Consider the following 26,123-nt stretch of genomic DNA (forward strand, 5'->3'; position numbering starts at 1 on the left):
TTGCCCCTTCTTTTTCCACTATATGTACATGGCCAATTCTCATCGCGTTTTTCTTTATTTATAGGAGGTTCTCCCCTCCGACAAGTAACCTTCATTTTTACCCTTCTTCTTGAATCGGGCATCATCATCATCAGTGTTGTTGTTGTTCTTCTTCATTTTTTTTGTTGTGTTCTTCTTTATTATGTTTTATTTGTTGCTCTCTTGTATTTGTAGTACTTTAAGTAGTTCACTTTCGGCCAAGTTGTTTTATTTTATTTTGTTGAGAAAACAAGAAGAAAATGTTTGTTGCTTCTTACCCCCTACCTTTGCCCCCTCCAACTACATCACTCATCAGTCTTTTTTGCCTTTTGCTGGTATTCTCTCTTTCATTGGAATTTGTTAGGCATGGGAAGAAACAATTACAAGAGGATTTTTATTGTAAATTACTTTTTATTAAAATAAAGCAATAAAGAGAATTGTCTACCCATATACTCGGAGTCAAAGGGGACGAAATGCAAATGCCTAACCCTTGGACGATTCCGAGACTTTAATAATCTACTTCTTTGGAAGTTTCTGCCCTTAGAATTAATCCAAGGAACACTTGTGCAATAGAAGGTGCCAGGAAGTGACTAGTGAATACTCCACGGTCACTATCTGGTACATTTTAAGTGTTCCAAAATACATACATATGAAAATTTCCTTAATCCCACTAGTCGGTTTCTCATTCTCACACTTGGATTATCTATCCTCTCTTGCTTATGCTAATATAGCACTAAACGTGCATCAAATCCAGAAACTTATTTCATTCCTTTGTTTCGAAAATGCGATGTATTGATCCCTTTGATCATATTCACTGCTCCTCTTAGCTCTTAGACCCTTAGTTGTGGCTATCGTGTAGTGAATCTTTACACCTAATAATGGCCTCCATTCATTGATTACTTAATAGAAATAATTTCAATTGGTTTCGCTTTAAGTATGGTAATGTTTACCGTTCTCTTGGCTAAGATTATACTTCTTTCGTTTAATTTATATTGGCATAAAATCTTGACTGTAAAGTGTAAGTACTCTTCCTGTTTAAGAGGTCTTTGAGCTTTTCTTTATATAAGTATTTTGCTGTCTTTGGTTTTGTTGTTGTTTTTTTTAAAGCAAGTATCTTTCCTGTGCCTTTTTTTCATTCTCAGTTTTTTTGTTGTTTTGCTTTGTTTCTTTTGGCAGTTGCTTTTTACTATATGCATGAACCGGGTTAGTCTTTTTGTTCCTAGCCAAACGACCCGCCATGCCAAGAATTTCAAAATGGCATTTTAATAGTTTTGCTTTCTTTTGGCATTGATTGTTGTTGTTGCTAAGAGAGAGAGATGGTCTGCTAAGGGCGGCCTACTTGTTTTGGGTTTGAACTTGGCGGAGGCCATCACCCTTGGACTTTCTTTCTTCCTTTCGTTGTTTGGTCTTCGATTTTGTCACAAAAGTATTTTACATATTGTATGCACTCAGATATGTGTGTGTGTGTGTGTGCAACTGTCATTTAAGGGTAAATGCCCGACCCTGCCATTTCTAGTTCCGTTTTTTTTGTTGCTTACCATTTTTTCCATAGCCTTCAATTTGCTTTCGATATGTTGTATGAAAGTTTGTCCCTTACAAATTGGAATTCTGCGGCTCTAATGCAAAACTACTGGGACCATTGTAATGACATTTGGTCCTCTAAAGCAAAACTTGAATATGTATAAATTGAATTCTTACAGTCAATGCAATTTTCTTTTCGGGACCCCCCCGTCCACCCTAATTCTAATCCCAAACCCCTTGTTGGCAATGTAAATAAGATTTGAAACTTAGTGCAGTTAAATATAGCCAATTTAGATTGCATTGGTGGCAACTAAATCCCCTGAAATGAAAGTATGAAACGAGAGAAGGAATACAAAAACGAAAAGATGTGAGAAAAATTGGGAAAAATAGTTGCAATAAAAGTGATACATCTGAGTAATTTCTCTCACGTGACACCACCAAAGAAAAGGAAAAAAGGAGCGAGCAGCAGAACGCGGATTAGGCAACGGACGAGCAAGACTGGCACGTGAAATTTATGAGATGTGTCTGTCCGTACTTCCGTCCGTCCGTCCGTCTTTTTGTCCATCCGTTCATCCACGTAGTAGTGTACGTAGTGAAGGGAAATGAGGGAAAACCCAAACAGCAACAGCAGAGCTCCTTGACAAACGACAATTGGTGACAGCGTCAGCTGTGGAATGGATAGAATGAATAGCATTGGATAGGAATTGGTCTAGGAATGGGCAATAGGGAATACGAATAGAGAGAGAATTGGGGGAGAAATGCCGCCGATTGCCATTTGGAATGAAAATTTCACTCCCCTTCCTCCACTGCATTGCATTGAAAATGATGTAATTTAAGGCTTGACATGTGGTTACTCATGCGGTACAATGAGTTTTATGTATAAATTATGCGCCGCCTTCACATAAACTGCCGATCTTGCCCTCTACCCCACTCCATCTCTGTCCACCTCCCATCTCGTGCTCGAAGCGTTTTCATTGTAGTTAATCTATTAATGAGCAGGGTGAAAAGCAAACCACTTTTTATTTTTAAAACTCTCTCAATATTAAGCAGCTATTAACACACATGAGTATATATGTATGTATGTCTGTGTGTGTGTGCATCATGGGGGCATGAAAAACAACCAAATAAACGAAAACTGAAAACCTGCATTAATTCAATCAATCAAATCACTTCCATTCACATAGTTGCTAATCAAATGTGTGCATAGCATCAAATGCTTTCTTCAGAAAAGTCAAGAAAAGGGTTTAAACTTACAGTCTATATACTGTATGTATGTACGTGTATGTGTGAGTGCGCCCACATTTTATTTTTCTTCGCTTTTCCCTTATTTATTTTTTTTTCTATTTCGTTGATTGATGTTCCTCTCTTTGACTTGGCGTGCAGCGTGCAGACAACGTGAAAATTAGTCAAGAGACGAACAAGAAGCGGGTGGGTGGCAGTTGTTGGTTCTGGTTCTAGTGTTGGTAGGTGGGCCAATTGCCACCACTATCGTGTGTGTGTGTGTGTGTGTATTCGAAAATGATTGACAGCTAAACAAACAAGAGCTGGCCATTTTACCAAAAAAGAAATATCGAAATAAAATGGCAGACAGCAAAAGAGAAAGGGGCAAAGATACAGAGCCAAGAAGAGTGCTTACCAATTCGAACTGGAGATACCTTGGCATTAACTTTGAGTAGACTTAGATTAAGTAACGAGAACTAGTCGCAGTTTAAATGCTACCATTAGCAATTTCATATAGTTTATCCACTCGATCCAAGTTAACCGAGAAAAGAACTTGTAATGCTGAAGAGGTGGGAAATCTGATGTAGAAGTTGTATAACAGTTAATATGTATGGCAGTGGGAATGTATAACAGTTCTAATAAATAATTGTGGGAATCTATGGTAGTTTCTATAACAGTTTTGAGAGCGTATAACACTGTAAATAACTGTATAATTGTTGGACTTAATAACAGTGTTTAAGAGTCTTAATGTAAGGTGGCGTGTATAACAAAAAGGATATAGGAGCGTTACAAGCAATATAAACTTTAGCCTTTAGTTTTGATGGCTTCAATTGTAACAAATTGCTGGCAGTAAAAAAGAGACCACCCACCAGAGAAACAAAAAACCCATATCACATTTCATTCCAGATGCTTCCACTCAACATGCATATATGTATGCACATAAACGCACACACACACACATACACATGTATTAAGATCAGATGCGATGGGCATCATGAAGGAAGTGGCGGCACCTTATGTACACGTCCTGCCAGAAGAATGCTGTGTGTGGGTGGAGGAGCATCCTCTGGCCACCACATTTTACGTTTAGCCAAACAAATTGTGAAAGCAACAAAAGCTATACTCCAGCCCCGCACCAACCCCCTTTGTTCGCTCTCTTTCTCTTAGTTTCTCTCAATGAAATTTTGTGCGGGTGGATGGCGGATGGATGGCATAAAGTGACACAGTTTACTTGTTTCTACTTTGCCTGCCTGGCTGTCTGGCTGCCTGCTTGTCGGATACTGTACTCAAGTGCTTGCTACAAATTGAGCACAACTTTAGGAGTAGTTGCAAATTCTGTATAGAATGTTGTCATACTTGTAAGTGTCATACCAATATCAAATGTCATCCATGAAGCCATGCAAAATGCAAAATGCTGTGCAAGTGGTGGGCTACGCATGCGCATAAACCGCAGAAGCAAACCAAAGTGAAACCACACACACACACACACACACACACACAGAGGGAGAAACTGCCACGTGGTGTATTTACCTATTCCCTGTTACCAACATCTTCTCCCTTCATCTCTCCTTTTCTCTTATTGGCAATTTAACGCCTGCTTTGTTTAAACCTGTGTTTTCCTGGGGTAGGAGGTAAGAAGTGTATGTAATAGTGGCACCTGCCCTCATCATGATGGCCCTGCTGTTTAAAGTGGTGGTCATCATCCGACGTCCTCGTCATGGCAACGCCCTATCATGGTTGGCAGGGTCTTCTATGCGAAACCAAATAACTACAACTGTGAAGCAGCAGCAAACAATACATACATAACTAGTCTCTGGGTGGTGGCGTTTGCAATAGTTTGCATATGGTGAAATAGGCCAACCCAAAACCAAAACATGATTGTCGTCGTCACTCAGGCATAACCAAAAGCAATCTATGTATGTATAATAAACAAAAAATTCAAAACGAATTGGCAATAAACAATCAACAAAGGGAGTTGCAACAAATTTTTAAATATATTTCAAACAAACTTTTCTTCTTCATCTTGAGCCAAAAAACAAAAAAGGAAGCCAAAGACTCACTAAAAAGTTTTCAATTTCCAATTAAGAGATCAACATATCATTTAGTTTTTTTAAAATTGATTTCATATTCTCATTTTTCAACGGAATTAACCAGGTTTTGGTACGATTTTTGTAAATTTAATACACGAAATGAAAAAAAAACCAGAGGGCCGGGGCTAACTTCGACCGCGTCAAAGTTTGTATACCCTTGCAACTTTTTTGGTAACTCTATCCTTACCTCTTAGCCATCAATGTGGAAGAACGTTTTATCTAAAAAGGCTTAAGCTTGAGAAAGAAAGGCCTACAATCATAGGAAATAACGAAGATCAAAGTCACTGTTTTCCACCGATCGTTCCTATGGGAGCTATATGATATAGTCACCCGATCTTTATCAAATTCGGCACAGTCATTAACATATATATTAAATTAAGAAATGTTTAATTTAAAAGCAATCGCGTTAAAAGTAACGAAGTTATTTACAAAAGTCACTGTTTTCGACCAATCGTTCCTATGGGAGCTATATGATATAGTCACCTGATCTTGATCAAATTTGGCATAGTCGCTTATAGGCGTAGTAAACTCTCTAATATTAAGTTTCACGACAATAGCTCAGAAAATAACGAAGGTATTGAGAAAGTCACTGTTCGTGACTTGCTCGTTTGTATGGGAGCTATATTATATAGTCACCCGATCTTGATCAAATTTGGCATAGTCGCTTATAGGCGTAGTAAACTCTCTAATATTAAGTTTCACGATAATAGCATAGAAAATAACGAAGTTATTGAGAAAAGTCACTGTTCGTGACTTTGGGGTTTGTATGGGAGCTATATGATATAGTGGTCCGATCCGGCTGAATCCGAGATATACAACGCCTGCAGTATATACAAGCCTACGTGCAAAATTTCAGCTCTGTAGCTCTTACGGTCTAGGAGGAGTTTGCGTTGATCCAGACGGACGGACGGACGGACGGACGGACGGACGGACGGACGGACGGACGGACATGGCTAGTTGAACTCGTCTCGTCGTGCTGATCAAGAATATATATACTTTGTATGGTCGGAGATGCTTCGTTCTATGCGTTGCACACTTCTGACCAAAATTAATATACCCTTTTTGCAAGGGTATAAAAAACACAAAGCAATAATTTGCCAACATATATATTTTTTAACCATCCATCATCAACTGTGCACAACAAAAATATATAGAGTTTTACCTACAAACATATATTATTTCATTTCTTTTATTTTTATAGTGCAGTTTTTTTTTTCCTCTGTTGTTGTTGTTGTTGTTATTTTTGTAGTATTTTTTGTTGGCCATGTTTGCATTGTAAATGGATTTATAATCCCACAAAGGTTGTGAGGTCAGTGCAGGACACGAGGATAACAACAAAATGTTTTGCCACTCCCCCCCCCATGTAACTGCACCGCCCAGGGGCGTCGCATACATGAATCCCCCGCAAGCAAGTGCCTCTTACAGTTTGGTACAACTCTAGAAAAAACAAAAAAATAATGCTAATTGCGACTTTGGCGCTAAATAAATTAAACAATTTTCATGTTTTTCTATGATAAATTTCGTTGCTATGCCCCCCTCTTCCCCCCACTTACACATAGCCTTTATAGAGAAATTGTGTGGGTGAGGAAAGACGTGACTCGATTTTGCCGTAAATGAAATAAATATATATAGATATATATTTGGTTTTTTCCTTAAAATAATATGTATATATAGTACACACATGTACATGCATGTGACTATCTGTGTGTGTGTGTGTGTAAATTGTTGTCAACTGATAACTTTCTTTTTGATACCCTCACATCATTCACTTTTATTGAAATTATTCCTTTCATAAAACAGAAATTCTTTCTAACGACAATACTATATTTATATATATACTTTATAAACTGAACTTTCTCTCTAAAATTTAAGAATTTCAAACTTTTAACTTGCAAATCGTATTTTGATTATCTATAGAGTTAGCAAATACTTATAAAGAGCATACAATCATATCGATAAAGTTTTGCTTGGGATTCATCATTAATTTGATTTCATGACTTACTTCTTCTCTTCACTAACAATATACTCTATATAGAAAATAGTTTTAGTTATAACTTTAGTTTCTTTACCCTTTTTTTTTTTTTTGGTTGGTGTACAACAAACTTGATATACCCGTTGATATACCAGATGCATTTCCTCCTGTTGATGGCTTTTCGTTGTTGCATTGTATAAAAACACATCTGTAATCGATCTGAATGAAGATATATGTACACGTAAAATACACACATACATATATATGTATTTATGTATGCAGGTACCTCGTACCCATAAAAGTATCTGTACTGCTGGTTGCAGTTGAATTCTTCTATTGTTATGAAATGCTAACGAATGGTTGCCAATCCATTTTATTTTCTTAATTAAGAAAAAACTTTACAATCGCACACACATACACACACAACAATATCTAAATGTAAATATGATGAAATATTGTGATAGTGAAGGAGAATATATAAAATGGCCATATTAAATAATGGTACAATTGAATTTTTGTAGTACTTTTAAATGTGTTAATTAGGCTGAACTAAAAATACTTAAAATGTGAATATAAACATTTTTTATTCAAACGATGTACATAGAATGGGAAAGGGCAAGTAATTTCAGTGTTCAAGAGACTAGATCCTCAGTGGGAATAAGTCTGAAGTCCTTTGATAATTAACATTATCGTTTAAATTAGATTTTAAGGCTAATCGTCCATTGAAATTTTAATGTATTTATTTTTAATGCAATTTCTTATTTTCTTTTGTTACAGAAGCTGTGAGCTCTTCTGTTGCTGTTGCTCCTGTGTCACTTTTGCCACAGCAGCAGCAACAACAACAACAACAGCAGCAGCAGCAGCAAGTGGTGCAACAACAACAACAGCAGCAAGCACCACGTTTTACCACACATCCGTCGTCATCGGGATCCATTGTTAGTGAAGGAAGTACAAAGATTTTACAGTGTCATGCTCTGGGTAAGTTGTTTTTTCGTCTTGGACTTTTTTTTTTTGTTTCCTCGCTCACTCCAAGTAATCCCAACAATAAGTTTCATCTAAACATTACACTTGTCCTTCAAAAACTGCCTGACAGCTTAGCTAAGCCTTCGGTGGGTGGGTTGGTTGCTAGGTTAGCTGCTTGGCTGGTTGGTTGGGGTTGGCCAAGTTTATGTGTGGCCCAGATGGGTGTAAAATGAAACCATAAACGTAAACACTTTTCCATATTGTGCCCCTTTCCCCCTTGTCATTGTTGTTTAGTTTCTTCAAGCTTGTGCGCGCTTTTTGAAAGATAATGAAGTAGAAAAACAATAACTTTTATGGGGTTTCTACAAAAGAGAGAGACAGAGAGAGAGAGCAAGCAAAGCAAGCGCCCACCTAAAACACATCTTCAAGAAAAAAGCAACAACAAAAAAAAAAAAAAATGGTATACCTGTAATCCTTTGAGCCATGGAAAGATGGTAGTAAGTCGACAATGCTTTAGGGCGTGTCCAGCTCATGTTCACCGCCCGGTAATGTGCGTGTCCCTGTCTCTCTCCCCTCTCCTTCTGCCTGCTTTTGACAGGCTCAAGTATCGGTTTCATATTATGTGCCAAAAAAACACAAAAAAAAAAAAAAACAGAGAAGAATACCTTTTGCTACGAAACCGAGAAGCAGTCCCACACACAGGAGTCGAAGACTGATATTGGCCTTAAGGCAATTTGTTGTTTGAATGACAAGGACGTGACCCGTTTTGGTTTGTACTTCTTGCCTTAGCTGTTGTCATTGTTCTTCTTGTGTTTTCTTTTTGCCCAAAAATTTGCAAGATAATCACAATTTGGCTTCTCAATTGTTAAATTACAATTATTGATTTTTAAAGAAACCTTACAAATAATAACAAATACTCCAGGACACTCAAACTCAAAATTGTATGATCGTAACTTTCGTAGTTTGAAATGCAGAAAGAGGTCAGAAGATCTACTCAAATGAGATTTACTGATCTTATTATGTTGTATGTATAATGTGATCCAACTTCACAGTGGTTAAATGGGACTATACATATATGGCTTATTAAGCTAAAAAGATCGTTCAAGTCCAAGTAAGTTTACTTAAATTGAATTTCCACAAGATCAAAGAACATTTGCTTAGTTTATATTCAAGAGGAATGTGAACGATTGGAAATGCCAAATGCCAATTCAATGGGACCCAGCTGTAATATCAGCAGGAAATTTAAAAGAATATGAATGGGCCTTATTGACTGCCAAGTGATTCTCTCTTTTTTGTTGCCACCACAAGACACACACATACATATATCTAAAAACTAAATGTATGTATGTATGTTCCATGCATCATCGTCATCTTTAATGTGTTTGTCAACTCGTAGTGCTGCTCACACTATCAGCTTTAGAATGCAAAAGTTCCTTGATGTCAATTGATTTGCTGCCTGTTGATGGTTTTTTGTTGTAATGCCCATGTATGTGTGTGCGTGTGTGTGTGTGTGTGTAAGTGAATGCGTGCGCGTATGTGTAAGTATTTATGCGGATCTATGCAACGTTAGCCTACAGAAGAGCCATGCACTTTGCATAAGCTGCAAGCGGGCAAAACACACAAAAATACCTAACAAAAAAGTACAAAAAATAAAAAAAAAGAAGAACCGACAACGTGCAAAAAGGGAAAACCAAAAAAATGCAAATCTTTTTAGCTGCTCTTTGGTGTCACACAGATGCCATGGCAGCAACAGCAACAGCAGGAGCAGCAACAACATCCACATCGGCATCGCTCATGCACTCAGTCACTTTGGCGCTTTTAGCTGTCAACACACAGAGATGTGTGTACGAGACTATACATTTAGATGGAGGGATATGTGTCTGTGTGTGCATGTCCTTAAACTCACCTCCATTCCCCTTTACCACATGAGTTAGATGCTATTGCCTTTTTTGTTTTTGCAAGTAAAACGAGTTTTGCCTCGCCATATTTTCTTTTGCGGCCATAAAACAAAACTTAATACAATAAAAATCTAAAATATGCATTAGATACCGTATTTGGTCTAAACCATAACACATTTCATCTCAACTTCCCTTGAACTTTGTTCGATTCAGTCTTGAAAGTTTGCAGACGACATGGCAATTGGCGACAGCAATTAGAAGTTGTTTTTGATCCTTTAACAATTGAAAATTTACCTTCTTGATGAAGACAAATTATGTTTTAGATGGCATTTAGAAAAGAAATTTCCATGGTATCCCAGAATCGTTGCAGAAGAGAATAGAAAGCAAAATATGTGTAGATTTATGATGGTAGTCTAAGTATTGTGTCTTCACAAAGCCAAACAAAATGCAATGCAATGCGCTAAAGAGACCAAGCAAATGGGGTGACGATTGCTTGGAAAATATGTATGTACATGTTGGTATGTTGGTAACTAGAGTGAGATTGTGGGGAGTGGTGAAATGGAGGGGGAGTGGCAGGCTGTTGGCTTGGCGGGTTGCCTGGTTGCATCTCAAATGTAGCGCATTCACTTGCAACAAAGACTTTTATGGCAACAACAAAAGCCGACGACGATGAGAAGAAGCTGCTGTTTTCAGAGCAAAGAAAAAGAAGAACAAGAAGTTGGGGAAAAAAGTGCCATGCCAGAAGTAATAGAAAAACCCAAAGAAGACTGAGAAACAGGTAGAGAAATGAGGACGAGAAGAAGGTGGTATAAAGGACGGGTTGAGGGGGTTTTGTGCGTGGCGGCTTGGTTTGGTTTCCGTTTTTCTTTCTTTGCTGAGTTTTTTTTTTCTCTCTTTTTTGCAACAAACAGAAGAAGCCAAAAGAAAACCCAACCTAAATGGTAAGCTGAAAAATTGTAAACTATTGTTTCTCTCCTGTTTGTCGCATTTTTCTAAAGACCCAAATAGTGAAACTTGCTGCCAAAGAGCAGCAGCACCAACAGCAACAGCAGCAACGGAAGGGAATTTAAGGGTAAAGGGATGGTGAATATGTGTTTTTTTCTTCTCTTTTTCTATTTTTTGGTTGTCGGTTTTTTGTTTTTGTTTCTGCCAACAGTCGCCATCAGCTATGAAAACGAGAAGAGAGAACGAGACTGAGAGAGTGAGACAGGCATTCAGGCAGGACAACAACACTGGAGGGTCCTTCAATCCAAATATCCGATATGCGTAGAGCCTAATAAAAAAAAAAAACCCACTAAAATGATTGTAAATTCAAGCTCCTTCATACATATTTAATGCCTGGAGAGATTTTTTAGTTTTGCATATTACATAGCTTCAAAAATTGACGTTTTTCTAATTATTTCACCATTTGGATATCTCTTTAAGTCAAAGCAGCAAAAATATCGATTAAATTCCTTACAAAAATTATCCTTTTTAGCTTCATATTTGAATTAAATGATAGTTCATTGCCTAAAGACATCTTTGTCAAACTTGCTTGGATGGCAAATGTAAACCGAATTGAATGGATTGTTTTAGAAAAAAAAACTGATTACAGTTTTACCTGGGCATCAAAAGGAAACCATAATTTAGACCAAACAAGATGAAAACTCTCATATCAGAGCAAAAACCAAAACTGCACAAACTGGACAAGGAAAAAAATTGTCTTGCCAACAGATGAAATCAACCCAACAAGGGTATATTGTGGTTAAAGCCAAGCCATTTTTTGTTGTTGTTGTGAAATTTGTGTGTGTGTGTGCGTTTTGTGTGGAATGGTTAGAGCAAAAAAAGTGAAACAAGAACAACTTGTATAAAACAAGAGCAGCAATAGACCCTAAAGAAGCGGTGAACGTGAAGTGTAAATCCTTTTAGGGCACTTTTTAAGTTTACTTAAATTCGAGTCCAACAACAGCTAGAATGCGCAACGAAAGAAAGAGAGTGAGTGAGAGAGCGTGGGATAAGGAGGGGGGGGAACAGAGCTATAAACAAACACATGGTGTTGCCGCTGGTTAAATGCCGGAGTACTAAATTTGTAAGTAGCAACTGCAACAGCAACACCAACAGAAGCCAAAGAAAGGAAATTGAATTAACTCTATGACGATTTTCAATATACTCTACATTTAGAAAGCTAATAAAGCCAAGGATAAGTTTCTGACATTCATTTCAAGTTAATTCTGGATTAATGTTGATGCTTGATCTCTTTTGATCTAATATTAGAAATGTTGTTTGAAAGTAACAGATATCAAAGTCATAGATAGCTTAGCGTATAGTTAATAGCTTGATTTATCTTTGATGACAAATTTAGCAGTTAATTGCTAACGATCATGTGTTAGTCTCACTCTACTAAGGAAAGGGTATATTAGGTCTAAGAGGTTGCTTGTTTCAGGCTTTGCTTCAAAGTTAGCCGGCGCATTGCCACTGTGCATAATTTACCAAACATGTGCCAGAGAGTTGCCACACACAAGCTGACACACACACACACACACACACAAAGACACACGCAGCATGCTACACTAGGGCCACAAATAAAAATAACAAAATAAATATATACATATGTATATTGTAAAAAGCAGCAACAACAGTAAAAAAGAACCATCGAGTTAGAGGTGGAGAGAGAAATTAAGAGACAAATGTTATGTGGTTTTAAATAATACGAAAGTGGGAAAAGAAGCACTTGAAAAGCAATAAAATAAAATTATTTTAACCGAAATTTAACAAACAATACATTCCAACTTAAATTATATTAATTTCGTCATCATTTTCGAAAATACAAGTACATTGCATTATTTTTAACAAGATGTAAGCAGCTTACAAAACAGAATCCAGAAACTGGACAAATTGATACTGAAAGTTAGAGTGTAGTTATTCAATAGGCAAGGAAATTTCAGTTAGTTCGGCCAGATAGAAGTATGTCTTTTAAACTTTAATAGGATTTCAGTTGAAAGGCTATGAGGAAGAAAGTTAACTGCCAATGCCTCTGCACCAATACAAGCTATGCGTATCAATGACAAACTGACTGCCAGGCAGTCCCATACAAAATGAAAGTAACAGATGGTCTGATAGTTGACATTTTCAAGTCGATAAGTTTTGTCTTTAAGGGGTGTGGGAAGAGCAAGGATTGTATGTATGTGTGTGTAGTGGGGTGTAGCATCGATGGCCTGCAGAGAGTTGGCATTCACTCACTGGCTCCTGACGCAGTGCACCGAGACAGAAACTGAGCTTTTGATGGTTACTCCCGGATGTCTTTTACTTACAAAAATCAAACTTTCTTTTTCCAGAACATTCAAACAACGAACCCTTCTATACCCTTGCCGCATTCACTCCATGTTGGTGAACCGGCAATCAATTGTTTTTCCCAAAACTAATTGGAACGATTAGTCAATGTTTCAGTAAAGTTAAATACACTTAAATGCAATCGTTTCATTCAATCCAAATGAATTTATTGTTGTACTTGTGATAAAGCTTATTGCTAATGTGAATAACATAACTTTGCATTACAAAACATTCGATCGATTTGAGTATACCTTGAGGGAGGAGCAAAAGTGTTAGGGTAAAGACTTTTTAAATGCATTTGAGCCCTTCAATCAGGAGAAACAGCCACAAATCAAACAATGCCACAACGATTGGTGATGGTGGAGAGGCACAGTGGCAGATCTAGTGGCACACACACACACACACCAACACTTCCTTACATAACATATATATATATACATATATATCTAAATGCAATTTGTTGCGGTGCATCAGTCGCTGGCTGTTTATTGAATTTATATATTGAATGATTGACTGACTAAATGTTTGACAATAAGTCACTGTCAGTGGCCTTCAAGTTTTTTATAGCATACTTATTTGGGTAAAAATATTTTGAACCCTGGTTGGGCCAAATTTCAAGTGACGAATCAAATTTAATTGCCTTGATTTTAAAAGTGGAAATCTTATGTGCATAAGATAAGAATTTTCTTTAAAGTAGATTTCTTTCATAGAAAAGAAATGCAAATGTTTTGTTTGTTTTTCGTTAACTTTGTTTGAGTTCGGACTTAAAGGGTTTGTCAGTTCAGTTATTAAAAACTCATTACACACACACACAAATACAGAGAGAGAGAAGCACATATGAGAAAAGGATAGTCCATATGGATATACGTTTGGGATTTTCTGGCCTGCTTATTTGGGCTTTCATTTCGATTTAGCGATGACACATATCGCTAGAGAAAGGTTTTTATACCATACACCCATAGGGTGAAATGGTATATTAAAGTCGCCAAAATGTATGTAACAGGCAGAAGGAAGCTTCTCCGACCCTATAAAGTATATATATTCTTGATCAGGATGAATAGCCGAGTCGATCTAGCCATGTCCGTCTGTCCGTCCGTCCGTCCGTCCGTCCGTCCGTCCGTCCGTCCGTATGAACACGCAGATCTCGGAGACTATAAGAGCTAGAGCCACCAAATTTGGTATGTATACTCGTGTAGTATGCACATGTTCAGAGTTAATTGGAATTTCGGCCACGCCCCCTTACGCCCCCAGGAATCACATAAAACTGTTTTTCTTAAAAAGTATGACAGCTAGAGACATCAAATTTGGTTTATATACTCGTTTAGTTGGCGCGCAGAAACTAATTGTTTAAACTTTTTGCCACGCCCCCTTCCGCCCCCGGAATTTACATAAAACTGATTTTCTTAAAAACTATGACAGCTACCGACATCAAATTTGGTATGCAGACTAGTTTAATAGACGCGCAGAAACTGGCTATTTAAAAATTTTGCCACGCCCACTTCCGCCCCCGCAAATCAAACAAAACTGATTTTATCAAAAACAAACAAAGCTAAAGTCACCAAATTTAGTATGTATACTGGCTTAGTATTCGCGCAGAGTATATATATTTTCATATTTTGCCACGCCCACTTCCGCCTCCATAATTAAGAAAAAACCAATTTTCTCCTGTAGTTTTTATACCATACACCCATAGGGTGAAATGGTATATTAAAGTCGCCAAAATGTATGTAACAGGCAGAAGGAAGCTTCTCCGACCCTATAAAGTATATATATTCTTGATCAGGATCAACAGCCGAGTCGATCTAGCCATGTCCGTCTGTCCGTCCGTCCGTCCGTCCGTCCGTCCGTCCGTCCGTCCGTCCGTCCGTCCGTCCGTCCGTCCGTCCGTCTGTATGAACACGCAGATCTCGGAGACTATAAGAGCTAGAGCCACCAAATTTGGTATGTATACTCGTGTAGTATGCACATGTTCAGCATTAATTGGAATTTCGGCCACGCCCCCTTACGCCCCCAGGAATCACATAAAACTGTTTTTCTTAAAAAGTATGACAGCTAGAGACATCAAATTTAGTTTGTATACCCGATTAGTTAGTGCGCAGAAATTAACTGTTCAAACTTTTTGCCACGCCCCCTTACGCCCCCAGGAATCACACAAAACTGTTTTTCTTAAAAAGTATAATAGCTAGAGACATCAAATTTGGTTTATATGCTCGGTTAGTTAGCGCGCAGAAACTAATTGTTTAAACTTTTTGCCACGCCCCCTTCCGCCCCCGGAATTTACATAAAAGTGATTTCCTTAAAAACTATGATAGCTACCGACATCAAATTTAGTATGTAGACTAGCTTAATAGACGCGCAGATATTGGCTATTTAAACATTTTGCCACGCCCACTTCCGCCCCCGTAAATTAAACAAAACTGATTTTATCAAAAACTAACAAAGCTAAAGTCACCAAATTTAGTATGTATACTGGCATAGTATGCGCAGAGAATTTAGATATTTTCACATTTTGCCACGCCCACTTCCGCCTCCATAATTTAGAAAAAAACGATTTCCTCCTTTAGTTTTTTGACTATCGCATTTAAATTTGGCAGACTAATTAATCTTATCTATTTTTACCAAACTACCAAATTTTATTGAAATCGGACTAGAAACATGTAAAATATGCGTATGAACGTATTTTACTACGCGGTCCACAAGGCCAGAATTGGACGTTGGCTAGTAGCGGCGCTAGAGTGCTCGTGTGTTTGTAGAGTGAGCGAGATAGCACATAGTATAAGATATGTAAAAACAATTTAATAGACATACATTTGGTCTTCGAAATTTGAAATATTTGTTTCACCAGGTGTATGGTATACCCAAGTCGACGAGTCGACTTACTTGCTTCATTTGACTATCGCATTCAAATTCGGCAGACTAATTAATCTATTTCTACAAAACTACCAAATTTTATTGAAATCGGACTAGAAACATGCAAAATATGCGTATGAACGTATTTTACTACGCGGTCCACAAGGCCAGAATTGGCCGTTGGCTAGTAGCGGCGCTAGAGTGCTCGTGTGTTCGTAGAGTGAGCGAGATAGCACATACTATGAAACATGTAAACACAATTTAATAGACATACATATGTACATTTGGTTTTCGAAATTTAAAAAAATTTGTTTCACCTGGTGTATGGTATACCCGAGTCGACGAGTCGACTTACTTGCTTCATTTTTTTTGGCTGTTTGTCTGCTTTTTCTTCTTTTTGCTTTTTTGTTCTCCTACTGTTGACTAACGGCACTTTGGGATGTGTGTGCGTGTGTGTGTGTGTGTATGTGTATTTGCCGTACCATTCCCCAAATTGTAATTTTATAGCAGCGTCATTGCCCAAAATGCTCAAATAGACTTTTCCCTTACTTCACATTTGGTTGGAAAGAAAGATGAGATGAGATGAGACGGTGGTGTTAGTGTTGTTGCAGAAGAAGAAGTAGGATGAGGCGATGGGATTTGGGATAGGTCGATGAAAACTTTTTGCCTTTTTTGCTGTTCTTTTTATACTTTTCTTTCTTTATTTCCATTCTTCTTGTTCTATTTCTTCGCCTTGTGTGCGCCGAAACACTTGAGAAACTTTTCATCTGCTTGATTCTTATTCAAGTTGTAGTAGTTTTCTGTCTTTCTTTCGTTCGCTCGCTCGGACTTGCATTTTGGACTTGGACTTTGCTGGCGGCTGGCCGACTTACTGGCCTGGCCTGCCTGTCTGCCTGCCTGCCAGATAGCCATACAGTCTGTATGTGTGTGTACTGTATCCTATATATCTATGCCTCTTCCAATGCTTCTACACAAAACTGTTCAATTCGATTTAGGCGACTCTAGCCCAAAGTGCTGCAAATGCTTCTGAATGCAATTGCTTTGCCATTGGCTATGCTTAATGATACCCTGGATGATTGAAAACTCTAGATTGCATGCGATGTGTTGATTACAGTAGATTTTATCCTGACGTGTATGTGAAAAAGACGTATCAGGCCTTCGGTTTTGGTTGAAACGTTCGAAGAACACTTGAAGAATGATATTCAGATATTGCTTTTAGTAAATTTAGAAAACCTAGTCGAATGATTTTCATTTCAATTGAATTTGCACAAAAAATGTATATCAAAAGTGTTTATAAATCCAAATTTAGTTCTGGCATAACAAACAACTGAAGAGGTATGCATCACGTCGCTTTATTACTATTAGTGTCCCTTTTTTTATTTGCTAAAGGCTAAGGACCAGACCTTTCGATTACCGAACAGAGCGTTGAATGTGCCAGTGGACCGGATTTGACTTTAGTTTTGGCTTTTCGTTCCACAGCTAAATCCCACCCAGTTTCAGCCTGTTTTTGTCTCAGTCAGTTCTTCTGTTGCTGCAAGCTTCTCAGAAATAATAAAATATATCCTTTTATTTTTTTGCTTTCCTATTTTTGTCATCACTTGTGTACAAACTCCTGTTGCATTTTCCCAGAGTTGTGTAAATTTTCGAGAGTTTGTATTTAGTTTTGGTTTAGCCGGTATAAATCAACTTTAAATTGAATATGACCACAAAATATGAAATCGTAATTGTAATCGTAATCGAATTGGCCTCATATTTATATATATAGAATGGATATAGCGGTAGTTTAATCCCTTTATGCTTTTCACCCACTCTCTTGCCCACGCTCAATATGGATACAATGCAAATTGTTGCAAGCCAAATCCCAATTCCGTGTCTCCCCCAGTACCTTCGTTTTGTGTTGTTGACGTTATTGTCCTTGCTTGCATCCTGACTGGGGATTTCCTTTTGGTCTCATCCTCTCTCTCTCTCTCTTTCACTCTCTCTCGGTCTATCCCCGTATCTGACTGTCATTCTTTTGTGCAGACCGGAAGTGTGCAAACAAATAGAGGAAAATGGTCTAGTGCTGGGTGTGTTTGATGGTACAAAAAAGATCAGAAGGCAAGCAGGAGGCAGGTCGGCAACAACATTTTTAATATCCTAGATGATTTAATCGCATTGATTTAAATCAAACTGAAATGTAATGAGAAAAAAAGGAAAATATTTCCAATATGCACAACAAATATGAGTCAAGATTGCTGCCCTCTTTAAATATCATGATAATAAACGTATATTTTTTCATCTTTTGCTTTCTGTTTTTTGCTCTCCTTGTCACAGGTTACCCACAGCCCACATATCGATGGCTCAAGGATGGCATTCCCGTTGGCGATTATTCAACCAGTCAATTTTATCGCATTCCTAGCACAAGACGCGAGGATGCCGGCAGCTATCAGTGCATTGCCAAGAACGATGCTGGCTCAATATTCAGTGAAAAAAGCACGGTCGTTGTTGCCTGTAAGTATTAAACACACACACACACACACAGGGAGATCCATTTATTGTTTATATACTGGCTGAATGAATGAGTATTATAGTTGTCAGTCCATTGAAAACGCAAACCCATTATTCATCACTCAACCCACAACCAATTTTCAATATCATTTAATAATATTTAACATCAACAAGATAAATAACAGGGGCAGAGTCGACCATTTAAAAGCATTTGCAAACACTTGAAGTTAAATACATTTGGCCAAAGTGCAAACGTTGATTACTCTCTATGTATTTGTTAAGTGAAGGCAGGTTTTTGGTTTGTCGCATCGCATCGGGTCCGAGTTCATAAAATTCCCATTATCAGTTGAATAAAACAAATGTCAAATGCATCATCATTAATATAAGTATATTAGCCAGCCAATGCCAATTTGCTTTTTCTCATATGTAAAATCAATTTGTTGTATAAATAATGCTGTAAATCAAAAGTGCTTATTATCCATCATTTGTGAGTGTGCGTGTGTGCACCTACATACATACACACACATATATACATACATATCTCATATATATTTTGATAACAAAGCCATTCTGTGTAATCTATAGAACATATTGAATAGCATTTTAGCTCTGTGACAATTAACAATTAAAGCTTTTCAACTTGAATGTTTCTATTTATTAACACAAATCACAAATGTAAAGAAGATTCACAAGAAGTCATTAAGACTTAAGGATTTAGCTTCTTGTACTTCCAAGTAGATTATCTTTTAATAGAAAATATTTTGCTGTTTCAAAACTTGCCATCAAACCCCCCTAAAAAAAGATCGTTTGTTTAAACTTAAAAACTCTTCTTAAATCAAAACAAAGATCGTTCGATGGTTCTTTAATGAACAGATGGCATTAACAGAAAGTTAGATTGTTTTAAGATAACCCACTACGATTAATAATTCTGATTGTGTTTTGTTTAAGAAAGAACAAATTTCTTTTTTGTCGTAAAGAAATAAAACTTGTCGCCCCATAAAAATAATCCACACTCGTACCATCAAGTAATCATTAGGTTTAATTGCCACAGCAGAGCAGTCATTTGTAGCACTGTTATAATTTCACTTGGTCCATCCCCATCTATGAACTTTTGGTTTTAAGGGAGATTGAACGTTTCAGGTTTCATCTTGAAATTGAAGTCATCTTTGGAGAGGCAGAAGGTTGAAATCGAAAGTGAATGAAGTGGTGAGTGGTGGGAGATGGTCTCTGGGTAGAAATGGGATGGAATGGATGGCTAATCAAATGGAGGTGGCTGCTGGCTGCATGGCTTGACTGGCTTGACTGGCTGTCACAGCAACAAACATCTTTCTGCCAGCAAAATTTTTCTTTAATGCGAACTTAATGACAACAACAAGCTGTATAAGAAGATGGTCGAAGAGGAGGCAGAGGAGGAGGAGATAAAGAAGAGATTGAAGGGCTGTAACGAACAATTAGACACACACACACCCAGCACACTCACATATGTGACATTCTGACACTTTTGAAACTTTATGTATGCATGAGAGTGTTCATGTGTGTATGTGTGTGTGTGTGTACATTACCCAACTAACTACTTGAACCTAATAAATCGAGCACTCGACATGAGCCACTGCTGCTGCTGCTGCTGGTGACCTTCTTTCAGCTACAATGATGATAATGATAATGATGACGTTGTTGATGATGATGACGACGGGTTGGCAATGTTGACTCATGCTTGGGAGTGGCTGGATAGCTAGCTTGCTGGCTTGCTGGCTGGCGGGTTGACTGCCTGACTTGGAGCAACGTCTTGAGCACTTAATTAATTGTAGGAGTGCGCTTAAACTGAACCTAATAACCTTTAAAGCGCAGCTAAGTGGGCCACTAGAAGGAGGTCGAAGAGTGCGAGTGCGAGTGTGAGTGTGAGCGTGAGTGGGTGGAGCTTACGGGTTCATAGTAGTGAGGGAGAGAGGGTTGGAGGTTAAGTTAAATTGCCTGCCCGCAGGCCTATTGCCTGATTCAATTAGTAACGACGACGACAACAAAATTAAAGTTCATCTGGGTTGATGATGCTTTTTTTTTTTGTTTTTGTAAAATGTATATTAAACGATATATTAATCGGCACTTTACTCTCCCTCTCGTTTCTAGATATGGGAATCTTTGAGAATATCACCGAAGGACGTTTATCTGTCATCAGTGGCCATCCGGCTATATTTGATATGCCGATAATTGAGTCAGTACCAGCGCCATCGGTGGTCTGGCAGTCGGAAGATGGACCACTTAGCTATGATATTAAGTATGCCTTCACAAGCCCATCGAATCAATTGATTATCTTGAGTGCCGATGAAAACGATCGCAAGGGTTATCGTGCCCGTGCCATTAACACTCAACTGGGCAAGGAGGAGATTAGTGCGTTTGTTCATCTGAATATTAGCGGTGATCCGTATGTGGAAGTGGCTCCGGAGATTATTGTACGGCCACAGGATATGAAAGTCAAACTGGGCACTGGTGTTGTCGAATTGCAATGCATTGCCAATGCTCGTCCCTTGCATGAACTGGAAACACTATGGCTTAAAGATGGCTTAGCCGTGGAAACAGCTGGCGTACGACATACCCTAAACGATCCATGGAATCGTACCCTAGCTCTGCTTCAGGCGAATAGCTCACATTCGGGTGAATATACGTGTCAAGTGCGTTTACGGAGCGGCGGCTATGAGACTGTGTCGGCATCGGCCAAAATCCAGATACTTGAACCACCGGCATTCTTTACGCCCACACGGGCAGAGACATACGGTGAATTTGGCGGACAAGTGCAATTGCCGTGCGACGTGGTTGGCGAGCCAACGCCTCAAGTTCAATGGTATCGTAATGCCGAATCGGTTGAATCCCAAATACAAAATGGCAGGTAAGTTTCATGCAGAAGAAAGAAGAGATTTATCCTTTTGTAATCGTCTTAAAGACACATTTACTACATATCAAATCGATTAAATTGACTATTGTAATCTCTTATCACTCTTCTCTTTCTCTTCCCCCCACAGATATTCACTAAGCGCTGATAATACGCTGATAATTAAAAAACTAAGCCTTGACGATGCCGCCATGTTTCAATGTTTAGCCATCAATGAGGCTGGTGAAAATTCAGCCAGCACCTGGCTACGTGTGAAAAGTAAGTCAAGTAGTAGAAGTAGTTGTAAATGGGCCACTCAAAACCATCAACGTTTCCCTTGAAGGGTTATCCTTGCATACAATCATACATATACAGATTACCGACTAGTATATGCTAATCGATAGCGTGCCTAACATAAGGAACGCCTTCCAATACTTACATATACATTCAAATACATACATTGAATACAATACTAAAAGAATACTATATTTCTCTTTTCCCTCTCCCCCCTCCATGTACTTCTGACATTTCGCCCTCATGTTGGTTATTTTAAATATTTATAATATGACAAACATATATATATTCATATATGTATATTATATATATATGTGTGTGTATTATAGCCGCAGACAAATCAAAATCAAATTTGAAACGCATAAAGCGTTTAGCGCAACCGCGAATTTTGCGGGTGAGAGCTTCGCATGCTGGCATGGGTACATCAGGTACAGGTTCCGGCCAGGGCATGGGCACGGTCTATAACAGACGCAAGGAATTTCGCTTTGGTATGGGCATCTTCTCTCATAATCATCATCATTATCATTATCATAAAAAAGAGCAAACAATAAAATCCCCCACACACGCACACTCACACACACACACACACTCACACACACACACACACACACACACACACTCACAATGTATTAATTCACTATGCATGAAAGGCACTCAAACTGCACTCACTTTTACGATATACTCACACGCACTTTTATGCACATTTATGCCTTTTGCCAGGTCATGCAATAGATACTTATATGTATATCACCTACCCATACATACATACATACATATGTATTTACCTATGTTGTTGCAATTTGTTGATATTTATCATTCAATTTTGTGTTTGTGTTTTCGATTTTCATTGCTTGGCCTTTTCATATTATTTACATATTTTCAAATATCATGAAAATTTAATATAAATTAGTTGAAAATTCATCAAATGCAAACAAAGTGAATGCGGGCGGGGTATCACTCATCACTCTCTCTCTCTATCTCCCTCTTCTTCTCTCCGTTTCTCTCTGTCTATTTACTATTGTGTTGTTTCTTGTTCAATGCTTTCTATTTTAAATTTAAACGACATTTATCGTATGTAAACTTTTGGTTTATTTGTTTAAAAGCAAACAAGGTTCATTTAACAAGTTCACTGCAAAATTTAAATCTATAACCTTTAAAATTGTTTTGAACTAGTTCGTTTCACTATTCTAAACGAATTGGCTTTGAAAAATAGATCTACTACTAACTTTCATGGGAAAAAACTATTTCATTATAGTGAAAACCTTACCAACCTTAATATAACAATTTATTATTAAACAAAGAATAATTCGGTAAAGTTAAGTTCATGATTAAGTTATAGCTCTGTTTCGATTCAAGTTCCTATATATTTAATAACTAAAATCTTTGGTTTAATTTCAAATTTTGATATTGAAATTTAGGGTATTTTTATTAACTTATTGATCATAAAGTTAAACTATTCATAGAATCCCCAATACTATAAACAGACAAAGGTAAACATTAAAAGTTTCTCTCTCAAAGAACAGGATAAAAATTACATCCATCTGAATACTTGGCCATAAAAATTTAACCAACATTTGTTGCTTAATTTAATTAAGTCGTATAAAATTATATTATGTTTAGTATTCACTTTTTTTTTTTGTGTGTTGCAATTAATATTGTAATATTCTTTGAATTAAAGAATTAATTATAATGTTTAGAAGAAGGGAGAAAACAGAAGGAAGCAAGGCAGAAAAAATGTTGTATGAATATTTGATAAAGGAGTCTACATTGTTTGTTGAAATTGTCTGTTTATTCAAAAAACAATGAATTTTATGCTTGCTTTATTATATGCATTATTATTAATATTATTAAATTAGTTATCTGCATTCATGTAAAATTTGTATTTAATGTCTCTTGTCTGTTGTTCACCGGAGCTAGGAAAGAGCATATTAACACCCAGGCGCTTTCAAGTGCCTGCGTCATGGCAACGCCGTGGCACATACTCAAAGATTTGGACTTTGTTGTTTGCCTCTCGCTGTGTGTATGTGTGAGCGAGTGTGAGTGTGTGTTTTGCCAGTGGGAGAATTTCACATTTTAATGAATTTAATAATGTACAAAATGAAGAATGACAAACTGACTGACAGAGAGACGCATGGACGGACGGACGACCAGTTAGCAACAAGATGCTCGCTCTCTCTTCCCTCTCTCTCTCTGACGTCTGCCTGTTTGAGGGTCACCCCAAAAATTGTGTTCTAAATTATTTACTCAGAACTCAAGGACTTGGCAAAAAGACAGAATGCAAGAAAGAAAGAGACAGTAACAGAGAGGGAGAGAGACACAGCCAGCAAGCCAAACAAAAAAACATAATTATTCATTTATAAGCCTAACTTTCTTTTTAACTGACATTTAAATACATATTTGATATTCTCCCCTTCACAATTTCTGTTTTATTCAACCAACAAAAAAAAAAAAAATGATTGGGAGCAAAAGAGAGATGAAAAAAAGGGCAAAATGCACATAGAGAGTCTTGGTTTTGATAGCCGATCGCATGAAATTTCAATGCAAATGAATAACAATTAATTCATCTCATAAGTATGCTATACAAATTTTTATTTCTGATCGAGCACCAAATTGGATAGAAATTATCTTATAAATCAACTTCCTTTCATTTTCTATGGTTATTTCAACAAATATACCCCGCAAATGAAGGGTATCATAAAAAAGCGTATGCCAACTAAATCATTGTAGTGAAATAATGATCCCAATGATTATACGCCCAGGATGGATGTATAAGTTTTTTGATTATATAACGCATACGCATTATTTTTATGATAGGTCGCACATAAAGTTCTTAAGGGAAAAGAAACACGAACACCCACCCACGCTCACACACACACACATACAGAGAGAGAGAAAGGAAGATAAATAGATAGTGAAAGAAAAAGAGAGGAACAAACGACAAGGACGAGTTTTGTGCAACATTTTTTATGGCCTCTTACGATGTAAAATTTGAAAATTTCTATGCATATTTTGTTAAGTTATTTGCTGCTTTCGCCTCATGATGATGCTGGTAGTGGATTGCATTGCAAGTTAAACTAGTTAAAAGATTTTCGTCGTCTTTTGCGGTTTATTGAAAAACTTTTCCCTTCTTGAAGTTAACTTGAATGGAGTTTGTGTCCTCTTGTCCGACCCGACCCCGTCCCCCACCAGGCCCCCGTCACTTGTCGCCCAGACTAATGCAGTCAATCGTTATTGTCATCATCAGCATTATCCTTGCGATGCGCCTCATTTAATTTAATATATATACTTTTAGTATAGGAAGAATAATTTGAGTCAATTTGTCTGTTTGTGTTTGCTGGGGAAGCATTTTATGGCCAAGTGCGTATACCGTATATACCGGGAGTATATTGGCATCGGAAAACTTTTTCGATTAGTTGGATAGATAGAAGTTGGCGTTAGTTGTTGTTGTAATTGATGTCATATTTAGTTAAAAACCTAAAGGTAACCTCGACTTTCATTTGCCTATCAAAAGTTTTTCTGTTTCTCTGTCTCCCTCTCTCTCTCTTTCTCTTTGTCTTTGTCTGTTATTTTCATTTATTGAAGTCCTTCCAAGTCTCAAGAAGTTAGACTTCACTCAAAGATGCTTAAAAAATAAAAGGAAAACGAATGAGCGAGGCAGGGAGAGAACTTGAAAGAAAATTTTTCACTATGGCGCGCATTTAAGTAGTCGAAAAAGTTGACTGCATTTTAATTGCGCTTACTGCACCTGCCACCCACCTCGTCCGCCTCCTCAGCCCACTCTCCAAGAACTAACCTTAGTCTTAACCTCCTTGCTGTACATCTCTTTTTAGGCTTCTTGGGCCAAAGTTTCAAACATTTTATTCCTTGCCATTTTTGTTAACTTGGCGTAAATCTTCGCTCGCTCAACTTGCACCTGGCACAGTCAGTCAGGATTTTCCTCGTCTTAAGCACTCACCTTATTGTTGGTTGTTGTTGGTGTTTATCTTGTTGCTGCGCATTTTCCGGCTGCTTGAGACTGCCATCGGCTACGGGTTTGCCCGGCTGTATGCCTCTGCTACATAATTTCGTAATTTACCGAAAATGCAAAATGATTTTAATCGCCGTTTCCTGCCCGCCCTTTTATCCTGTCTGTCTGTCTGACTGTCTGACTGTCTGCCTGTCTGCCTGTCTCCTCTGTCTGTTCATTCGTGTAGGCGTGTTTTCTTTTTGTTCTTGCTTTTGCCTTCATCCGGCAGCTTACAATTCAATGCAACAACAGGTTGCGCCACCAAATACATGTACATATGTAAGAATGTAGAGCAGATGGCATAAATATGACTTCATTGATATGCTTGGCTTACCATGGCTGTTTGATCTAATTCAAACAAAGCAAATGTTGCCAAATTAAACTTTGCCCATCCTTTGTTCATTTTATTAGTCTTTTGAAAATTTCATAGCTGAAAAATATTTTAATTAGAACTTTGGATATATTCAAGAAGATTCATATTAAAGGCAGTAGCTACAGAGATCCATATTTGAATGTAAATGTGGTCAACAATTTGATCTCGTAAATCAATGAAGTGCTAACATTTCTTATGCCAATAAAGTGTATGTTACAAGTGCCCTGACAATGTTAACAATTACCTTTCTCTGTCTCT

General features: G+C 37.6%; 1 protein-coding gene across 1 annotated transcript in view; it reads left to right on the forward strand.

Annotated features, from left to right (window-relative positions):
- The window catches only part of sdk (sidekick cell adhesion molecule), a 75,490-nt gene that overhangs the window by 34,053 nt on the left and 15,314 nt on the right, over positions 1-26,123 (forward strand). Inside the window, 5 exon segments of the mRNA XM_068297144.1 lie at positions 7,600-7,800; positions 18,156-18,332; positions 20,454-21,210; positions 21,344-21,471; positions 21,816-21,974. Of these exon segments, the coding sequence (XP_068153245.1) occupies positions 7,600-7,800; positions 18,156-18,332; positions 20,454-21,210; positions 21,344-21,471; positions 21,816-21,974 (1,422 nt within the window).

The sequence above is a fragment of the Drosophila tropicalis genome, unplaced genomic scaffold, assembly GCF_018151085.1.
Source record: "Drosophila tropicalis isolate 14030-0801.00 unplaced genomic scaffold, ASM1815108v1 contig_158, whole genome shotgun sequence".
NCBI classification, from domain to species: domain Eukaryota; kingdom Metazoa; phylum Arthropoda; class Insecta; order Diptera; family Drosophilidae; genus Drosophila; species Drosophila tropicalis.